The following is a 10,342-nucleotide window of genomic DNA, read 5'->3' on the forward strand; positions in this document are numbered from 1 at the left end:
AATCCGGCTGAGCCAACCCAATACAACTGCACACTGTTACCTGATAAATTTTGCCTTCTAAAGACAGGCAAAAGTATTTTTTAATTTTGCTGGTTTACAATATTTTGTAAGTGATGCTGTCTGTTACATCATCTTTAAGTAAACTTTTTAATTTTATATTTAATAATTAGTTTAAAATGTTGGAGGAGGGAAAATTAAGTTAAATTTAGGTCTAACTTTGATCCATTTAGGGCAGGAATTCTCCCTTAATTGACTTGTTCTAGCATATAAAGCAAAAGTACTTTTTCAGAGTCTACTTTTGTCAAAGTTAAAGTAAATACAGAAATACTAGTATTTTAGGTTTATTACTAAGCATTTCTATTTTACCTGTTTCGTGAAAATATATTTCTTTTTAATTTCATCTCTGAACAATAGGCCCAGTGGCTTGAAGTATGAGAAAGCTAAAGAGTGGAGAATACCTTGTGTGAATGCACAGTGGCTCTGTGACATACTGCTAGGAAATTTTGAAGCTTTACGGCAGATACAGCACAGTCGATACACAGTATTCAGTCTTCAAGATCCACTTTCTCCTAGTCAACATCTGGTTCTAAATCTTCTGGGTAAGAGTTTCTTTCCCAAAATCCTGTGTTCTATGGTATTTATATATACCCATTTAATCAATAAAAGCATTTGTCTTCTGTTATGAATAACTTTGTAATAGTTTCAATTTTGTTTTGTTCTTCATTTCTTAGATGCTTGGAGAGTCCCTATAAAAGTATCACCAGAACTTCTAATGGTATGTTGAATTATTGTATATATGAAGCTCTTTTTATAAGATTACTCTTTAGTGATTTCAGTGGGCGAGGACGTGTGTATATGGTGTGAGCAACGTGCTAGAGAGACTCATACTGACCCTCCTGGCTGTTCTTCCTGCGGAGGATTGTCTCTAATTCATTTGAGGAATCTGATAAATAATCTTTCACAGAACTAAGAACCTGCACTGTGATATACAAAAGCGAGTTACTTATGAGACATCTGGAGCTAGTGCTTTACTCTTGGATTTTTACATCAGATCTGTAGGAAGGGCTCAGTATTTTTCAAGTGAGTACTGACTCTGAAAATCAGGCCACGTAAGGGTTTTGAGTGCAACTTGGTAACAGAATGTGAATGTGGAAATGTCAGGAAAGGTACTTCATTGCCTTCACAGTAGGCATTTCTGTTTGTGTTGGCATTTGAAGTATGAGGTCCTCTTTTCAGGACAGCCCTCTGTCAGATGTTGATATCATCCACCTTGTGCATTTTCATAGTGTAGTAGCTGAAATATCTGTCAGAAAGTAAGCACTCTAAACATTTCTTTCCAGCGGCTCTTACTAGTGATTGTCCTGCATAAAAAAGCTATATCCCTGAGAGCAGGGAAAAAAAAACTTGTGGCCTGTTCTCCCCAAAGGATTGTCCTCTCAGCAAGGCTGGAATAATGCTGCCCATCTTTCTGGTCACATGCCTTTAGCACTCCTCATTAAATTTCAGATGTAGATTTGAAGGTTGAAAAGGAGTAAATGTCACATGCTCCTGCAGGTGAGAGCTGTGGTTTCAAGTTGCTCAGGTCGGGGAGAGCCTAAGAGCTCCATTTCTCTACCCCTGGGCAAACGCTCTAGCAGCTAATCTTGTACTGGGGAAGCAGGAGTGTCAATCCAGTGAGTACCTGAGCATCCACTGGAGCTTCTGTTTGTGTAGTTAGGCAACGCCAGTGTTTAAAACACAGGTGCCAATATTTTCTGTTAATATTTAAGCACTTGGAAGAATATTGTCGTGTTTGTGTATTTAACAAACGAAGAGCTTTCTTGGTCTCTTTCTCTTTTAGTTATTTGTGATTTCCATTGATAATTACCAGTGTTATTTAAAGGGAAAAAAGTCCAACAATACTTTATTTCGTGTATGCTTAAATGGTCACATAACTTTATGGAGGAACTTGGGCTGATGCTCAGCTTTGCTCTTAACTTGATTGTGTAAGCAACAAGGGTAACATTACACATTCAGTAGTGTCTTTTTTGTTTGTATTTAATTTTGTTTAATATAGTGTCAGAATATCAGTGGATAGTTTTCCTCTTTTAGAAGCTTGTTTCCCTGTTCAGTTCAAATATAAACATGTAGATGATCTAATTTCAGGGTGTGAGGTTGCCTTTGAAACCAAAGCAAAATGAATCCAGTCTTCAGCCATCTTCCAAAAGAGCAAGGTAAGGACAGCGAGTGATCAGTGCCAGCGGGCCTTCATTTACTTGCCCGCAGAAGTGTCAGCTGGCCATCAGTCTGGTTCTGTCCTTTGCCCTGCTAGTGGAAATAACTGTCAACGGTTTTTGTGTATTGCCAGCTACTCAACTGGCAGGATTAAAATAAGGACTAGAGTTAATATTTCATGAAGTAGTAAGAGAACTGGGACAGAACGGAATCAAGAGAAAACGTCCTGTTCTCAGCATAGCAAATTTTCCTTCAGTAGAAGATTGATCAGGCCTAATTATCATTGATCTGAGTACTTCCACTTGTAAAAGTTGCAAGAGTGCACTTGTCTAGTTCTAAAATAATAGTAATACAACTTTGGGCTCACACTTCACATTCTGGTGTATTTCATGCATTTTGTAGGATTGAAGACCTACCACCACCTACTAAAAAACTCACTCCGGAATTGACACCGATGGTGCTCTTCACAGGCTTTGAACCTATGCAAGTTCAACAGTACATTAAGGTGACTTTCATGCTTATCTCTTGTGAACTGCAGTGAAACATCTGTTTAACTTTTTTTCCTTGATGTTGAATTTTTGCTAAGACTTGGTTAACGTACATCTAGTGGGTAAAATCCCCCATGCTTACTGGGGCTGAGGTTAGAGTGTAGATACATGTGAAATGAGTTTCATTTGTTAACTGTTCTGCTTCACTTAACTACTTTATGCTTCTGTGGTGCTTGTTTTTTCTGTCTGTATAATTGCATTTAAAAGAAAGAAGGCCCCTTCCACATTTGGTTTTAAATCAGCAAACTTGATGACTAAGTTTAGGTGAGAAAAGTAGTGATGGTTTTACTGGATAAGACACAAGATTCTCCTAGTTTGGTTGCTGTCTGTAATGCCAAAAAGGAAAACAGGATGATTACTCAGTATTGTCAAAAGCACATGTGGAACTAGTATATTTAAAGAATACATGTTTCTCATGAGATGCTTTTCTCTTCAAAGGAAAGACTGGAAAAAATAAGTTTTTCCTTGCTACAGTGTATATTTTACCTTCCATAGAAAAGAGCAAAATTATTAAATTTTCTGCTTCCTTAAATTTAGTAGCATGTTTCACTTTAAAAAAAAGATTTATTTTTTTTTTGTATTCTGTAGCTACTTTTTTTGCTTAAAAAAAGTAACCCCAACCTGAAAAATTGCAGAAGCAGAATTTAGCTTTCAGTCTTGGCCAGATGAAATTTGCGTCTGGAAGCACCTGGATTTTCAGTGGCTGCAAATTCTGTCCTTTAATCAGCTTTAGTAAAGGAATGACTGTAACACAGAAATCACCTATATTTACTGTTTCATGAGTAGCTTAGTTTTAATTGATGCTGATGTTAATTGATGCTGATGTTCATTTTTTCCTCCATTTTTTAAAGGACTGTTCCATTCTGATCTGTGTTTTTTGCAACTTTCAGAAGCTGTATATCCTTGGAGGTGAAGTAGCAGAATCTGCCCAGAAATGTACCCATCTAATTGCTAGTAAAGTGACCCGAACTGTCAAGTTCCTGACAGCAATTTCTGTAGTCAAGCACATAGTTACCCCGGAGTGGTTAGAAGAGTGTTTCAAGTGCCAGAAGTTTGTTGGTAAGTTAAACTAGTATCAACTTCTGTAGTAAACACAAGGTTTATTGATTAAAAGAAGTAAAAAAATACTTGAAAAGTTTCCTTCAGAGTGATGAAATAGTTGAATGTTGTCAAGTGTTGTATTTCTTTCCCATATAGACGTTTACAGATTTTTACCTATGGTTACATTACTTTTCAAGCCCCAAATACTTTTGGTTTCAATACTTTTTCTAAAATATAAGTTGTTAGGAGTTAAGCGACTGTTGGAAATACATACAAAAATGCATTTAAATAATTAAAGCTAATTGGTCTAGTACTGTAGCACCGCTGGAAGATACTGACTTTGTGTTTACACTGCTCTTCTGTTGACAACTGAAAAGAACAGAATAGATGGTTTTGGTCTGTTTGACAGACATGTTGGATCTGAAGAAAATCTTCTTAAAGGGTGATTATTTGTTTTATGATTGTTTTGTGCGTTTTATGTATTTTTTTGCAAGGAGGAAATATGTAGCATTGCTGCCTAACCATACAAAGATTTAAATCTATGGATAATTTACAAAAATGCTTGTTGGTTTATTGCTTAATCTGGAGAAGGTAACTTGCTTGGTTCAGCATCAGTGAACTGAGAAATCAGTCCATTTGAAAGCTATTAGAAAATCAAGAAAGTCTGGGAATTTGGAAGGATGACTGTTTTGATCTAGTACGTAAAGTACTTGTCTGCTGAAATATTTTGTAGCTAATTGTCTGCCTTCACTTCTGTACCTAGCATGATGATGGAAATTCTGGCACTTGTTTAAAAAAATTGTCTTGCTGGTTTTGTTTGTCTTATGGAAGAGTTATTAGCACCATCTCCTGCAGGTTATCAGAATTTTCCTTGGAAAGAGCAATTTGGTCTCCATAAAGTTTTTTTTTTTCTTTTAACTTAGGTGTTTTGAATTAAATGTAATTTAAAAATGTGTTTGACATCTTTTTCTGGAAAGATGAAGTTGAGACTGAAATTCCATTCCTAATTTAAAAAAAAAAATAGGAAGAAAGAAAAATCAGCTGAATAGCTGGCCAATGGAGACAGATGGAAAGGTTACTGTGCTAAGGCTGTGTGAGCTGTTGAAGGCAGTATCTGGGCTCCCATAGGTTGTCACAGTGATTTGCTCCTGATCAGTCTGCTCCTTTGTAGAGAATCAATAAACAAAACTTCGCGAGTTTCTCCAATAAATTAGAAAAAGTGATTTTGTAGGACAGTGGTTGTTGCTAGATACATAAGGGTAAAGTACACACACCCTTTTATTCTGTGAGTAATCGTGGATGATCCCTGTAGGACACCTAATAAAGGGCAGTATTATAATCATGTTAAAATTAGTGAGTGTTCACCATTTCGAATCACCCTCCCATCACTATTTTCTAAACATGTTAGGTCCTGGGTTATGTGGGTGTTTTGGTCTTTTGTATGTTACATCGTGCAACTTTCTTTTTCAGATGAGCAGAACTTTGTGCTCAGAGATGCTGAAGCTGAGGTGCTGTTCTGCTTTAGTTTAGAGGAATCTCTAAAGAGAGCACAAGTAGCTCCACTGTTCAAGGTAAGCAGGTTAAATTAAATACTTGAAGCTTTTCAACCTAATCTTTTCATCATTGGGACCACAGCTTTTGTATCCAAGGGCAATAAAACAGACTAGCATATAAAGTGAAGCATTTGTTTTATAGTTCATTTTTTACTCTATGCCTGTTTTCTACCTAAGCGTTGTTGGGATGGCAGTTGCCCGTTAAAAATGAGGGTCTGAGAGTTGAGTTTGTACTTCAGCCTCAGGGAGTTCTGGTCTGATTCTCCATGAGGACTGCGCTTACCACCCAGCTGCTTGTGAGGATGGTGCAAGATAGTTTTCATGCTTCTAGTTAAAATTACATTACAGTGTGAAGGGGCGTGTGAAGATCCAAGTTGCTAGGGATTCTTCAGTATAACAATTTGAGACTTCTGTTTCAAGCAACCCACCTAAAAGGGGTATTTTTACAACTCGTAATGAGTAAGAAACTATGTCTACTGTTAAGTCTAGATACTACATTACATCATTGCTGTCCATTTAGCAAGGTTATGTTTTTTATTCCTAGCTGCTAACGAGATAATTTACTTTGTGATCTGATCACCTGTATCAGTCTCTGCTGAGTAGTTGGGTAGTTTTTGTTCAGAAGGTAATATATTGGCTATTAATTAAAAACTGAAAGTTCTTTCACAATACTTCAGACATCCATGTGCTTGAAGAAGCAAGGAATATTGTTCCTATAAGTTTTACCAAGCTGCAGCTACTTTTTTGTTTCTTTTTAAAAAAAATAAAAGATTATACTTTAAGCAGTAGTCATTTGAAGTTTTTTGGTTGTTATTTTTCCAGATATTAAAATAGGCACACCTAAGCTGTTCAAATTTATCAAAATAGTGGTTTTGCTCCTCCAGGGAAAATACCAGTTGTAATTAAGGACAACTCTTCAGCTGATTAATTTGTTGCCATAAGCTGTGATATCTAATACCAGCTTACAAAGCCTGCCCCATGACTGTATAAGACAAGCGTCACGTTATAATAAAACCTAAAACATTGCAGAAATCAATTAGCAATATAATTTTTTTCTTACTCTTTCTTTTCTTCTTTAAGGGAAAGTATTTTTACATTACACCTGGAATTTGTCCCAGTCTTTCTACCATGAAAGCAATTGTGGAATGTGCAGGAGGAAAAGTATTATCTAAGCAACCTTCTTTTCGAAAACTCATGGAGCATAAGCAGAATAAAGTATGTAGAGTGTTCCTTTCTAAAATTTACTGGTGATACCTTAATGTGTTGTTTTGAGCTTACAGTTAGTTTCTTTTATTTAGAGTTTGCCGGAGATAATCTTGATTTCCTGTGAAAATGACCTTCATTTATGTCGAGAATATTTTGCAAGAGGCATAGGTATGTATAAGATGTTAATTTAATTTGAACAGTATAACGGTTCTTTTGTGCTTTTTCAAATTAGTATTGTTTTTATATTACAAGCACAGACATCTTCTGAAGCTTGCAGATAATAACAGAGATAGATGATAACACATGACCTGTTCTGCAAACCATGAAGAAGTCTTAGCCAGCTATTTGCCAGATATTTCTAATAGAGGGATTTTATAACCGGGTCACCATTCTGGGCTCTGAGTGGAGGCGTGGGTTTTTAGTGGTCACGGTAGTGTTGGGTAGCTATTTGGACTAGATGATCTCAGAGGTCTTTTCCAACCTTAATGATTCTATGATTCTATAAATTTTAGGAAAGGTTGGCTTGAACTTGGGATTTCAGTCCTGTGTGAGACAAGATTAGTGTCTCTGTATTCCTCAAGTTAAAGATTTGGTTTTTTTCACTTTGACTGTTTTTGTTTTGGTGCAGAACCCCAAGACATGGTCTGTTAATTAATAAAGACATGCATGGGCAAGTCTAGTATTTGTGATGCGATGGGTAACAGTAGGGCCTGGTGGTGGGGGGCTAATACTCTGTTACACCTTTGCGTGAGAGCAGAAAGGGACAGGATGGCCCCTCCTGACACATGTGCAGACTGAGGAAAAATGTCCGTAAGCTGTGAACTGTATACATGTTTTTGAAATTTCCAGATGTCCACAATGCTGAGTTTGTCCTGACTGGTGTGCTTACTCAAACACTGGATTATGAATCATATCCTTTTTTGTGTCCACTGCTTAGGGACGTGTGATTTACTAGAAGGTTTTGATTATTAGGAACTAATTATTTATTATCTGGATGTGTAATGTTTACTTGATAGGAGGGTAGGTTAACACCCGGAAACTTAGCTTAAATTCAGAGTGGACTTACTTTTTTGATAGGAAATACTTCAGTGGAGGTGGGAGGCGGGGTTGTCAGAAAGACGTAGTAGAATATTATTAAGCACCGGGAAAAAAAACCTTTTCACTAAGGAACGTATTTGTTATGAGTTATTTGCAGATAAGGAAAATAGCTTTTTACTGAGGAAGATTGATTATAAACCCTGTTTGATAAATGCAATGGAAGGACCTGTGTGGGTTCTACGTCCTTAGGCACATTTTCTATTTAAGTTCTGTTCTGTAGTCATTTCTTGAAGTTGTTCTTTCTTAACAAACTTACATATAAATTTACTTGATGGGTAGATGCCTTACTGCTTCGGAATCCTTGGAGCATTAAATCTAGCTGTTCAGCCATTGTACAAAGCAACTAAAACTTCCTGTGGATGCTGTTTTCCAGCTGTTTTCCTCGGGATGATGAGCAGTTTAAAGCAGGAAAGCAAAAATAAAACTGCATCTTTTTTAGGATGTGTAATTTTATTATGCTGAAACATAATTTACTATGTTTTGTATTATACTACCATTTTAAAGGAGCCCACTTTAGGTATCATGGTTAGCCTGTTTTTAAACATTTTAACGTAAATGATGGTACTTGAGCCAAAAGTATAATTTGGATGTAAAAATAAAAGGGCTTGCTATCTATTAAATTATGGATGTTGAAGATGAAAATGTTTTGTACTTTATTTTTATTTCTTATACTCTATTTTCTTTTATATTGATATTTTGCCCACATTTTAAATAAATGTACTTTTAAATGTTTTACTCAATATTTTAGTGGTGGTTCATTTTTTTGAATACTGTGCAACAATGGCACTCTGGTAAGAGTAAATTACTCAAATCTTTTTTCAAGCAGTGTAAAATTATTTTAAGCTTATTTTACCAGGTATGTTTTAATATTTGAAATCCCAGTGATTTGAAGGGAAATTGTAAATATATCTATGTGTTTCTACTGAAGCAAAGAAGCAGCTTAAAGGAAGGAGAAACTATAACCTTGCATATTACACTGTTGTGATAACTTTTGTTTGTATAGTGAGTTTTACTAAATAAATATTAAAACTCAGTCTCCTGAATCTATATTCAGTTGTATTTCCTAATACACACACAGTTCGAATAATCTGACTTTACCATTTTTATCAGTTTAGATTCTAGCAGAATGGTGATAAAGGCATCTTAAAAGCTTTTATTCTTTGATCCACAAGCCATTCAACTCTGGTGGGGGGGGGGGGGGGAAAATCCTAACTCTGGTGGGGGGGAGGGGGGTGCAAATACTTGTCTGTATGACATCAAGAGTGTTACAGCACCTGGTGAACCGTTCACAGAACAATCCAAAATGCAAGATAAACAAAAAACCACACGATTTTTTTCCAAGCATTTTATATTTTTGTGCAGATCCATTTTACAGGGAAGCTTTCACAAATACAGTATCATTAAACAGAGGTAAGCTGCTGGGTTTAGTTTATGCAAAGCTTTCTGCAGAAAAACTACTACTTTCAAATCTGTCTTTTGTGCTATGGCTTGAAACATAAATCCACCTGATATTTGACCACTGTTTCTGTTGCCTTTCTTCCCATGCCCTAGTTCAACAAAGTGCTGAAGCAAAGGACAAATTCAAGCTGTAAGAACACAGTGGTAGTAAATTTAATTTTAAGATGAGTGAAGTCCCACGGTGGTCAGTACTGTGCATGTTACTGCTGGCTCTGGGTGCCGCACCTACCCTGATTTACCTGGATTTGGTGATATTTTTGTAAGCAATAAGGAATGATAACAAGAATGGTAAAATTTCTGTCGGCGTCACTTTTTTGTAAGGTGACAAAATGTAGTAAATGAGAATGTTACACTTGACTCAAGATGGTTTTAAGTGAATCAGAGTTTAAAAAAGTATGGTACAGGGAGAGAGAAAACGGTTCTTTTCCCCAAATACCATTTACTTGTAACAGCAGTTATGTGCATTTTCTTTAGTGTGATGTTTAGAAAAGCTAAAGCTCAATTTGAATTAAATCTAGCCAGGGGGATCAAGGGGAATAGCAAAAATTTCTATAGGTACATTAATGGTAAAAGGAAGACGAGGGAAGGTGTGGGCCCCCTTAGAAAGGAAACGGGTGAACTGGCTACAAGTGACATGGAGAAGGCCGAGGTACTCAATGACTTCTTTGCCTCAGTCTTCACTGGCAAGGACTCCAACCACACTCCCGGAGTCACACAAGATAATGGCAGGGGCTGGAAGGAAGAGCTGCCCATTGTAAGTGATGATCAGGTTCGGGACCACCTGATGAACCTGAAGGTGTGTAAGTCCATGGGACCTGATGGGATACACCCACGGGTATTGAGGGAACAGGCGGATGAGGTTGCGAAACCCCTCTCTATTATATTCCAAAAGTCATGGCAGTCCAGAGAAGTCCCGACTGACTGGAAAAGGGAAAACATAACCCCCATCTTCAGAAAGGGAAAGAAGGAAGAACTGGGGAACTACAGGCCAGTCAGTCTCACCTCTGTGCCCGGCAAGATCATGGGGCAGATCCTCCTGGAGGCACTGCTGAGGCACAAGAATAACGAAAAGGTGTTTGGGCATAATCAGCATGGCTTCACCAAGGGCAAATCGTGCCTGACAAACCTGGTGGCCTTCTATGAAAAGGTCACAACATTAATAGATGAAGGACAAGCAACTGATGTCATTTACTTAGACCTGAGCAAAGCCTTTGATACTGTCCC

The 10,342-nt window shown here is 37.1% G+C and overlaps 1 protein-coding gene across 1 annotated transcript; it reads left to right on the forward strand.

Annotated features, from left to right (window-relative positions):
* Nucleotides 1-2,671: 2,671 nt before the first annotated feature.
* On the forward strand, nucleotides 2,672-8,395 carry LOC104271568 (PAX-interacting protein 1-like). The gene is made up of 7 exons (XM_009866273.1): nucleotides 2,672-2,719; nucleotides 3,653-3,821; nucleotides 5,274-5,374; nucleotides 6,437-6,571; nucleotides 6,655-6,730; nucleotides 7,412-7,472; nucleotides 7,917-8,395. The coding sequence occupies exons 1-7, from the start codon at nucleotides 2,696-2,698 to the stop codon at nucleotides 7,930-7,932; spliced, it is 582 nt and encodes a 193-aa protein (XP_009864575.1). The 5' UTR covers nucleotides 2,672-2,695; the 3' UTR covers nucleotides 7,933-8,395.
* Nucleotides 8,396-10,342: the final 1,947 nt, after the last annotated feature.

The sequence above is a fragment of the Apaloderma vittatum genome, unplaced genomic scaffold (assembly GCF_000703405.1).
Source record: "Apaloderma vittatum isolate BGI_N311 unplaced genomic scaffold, ASM70340v1 scaffold14493, whole genome shotgun sequence".
Taxonomy (NCBI): domain Eukaryota; kingdom Metazoa; phylum Chordata; class Aves; order Trogoniformes; family Trogonidae; genus Apaloderma; species Apaloderma vittatum.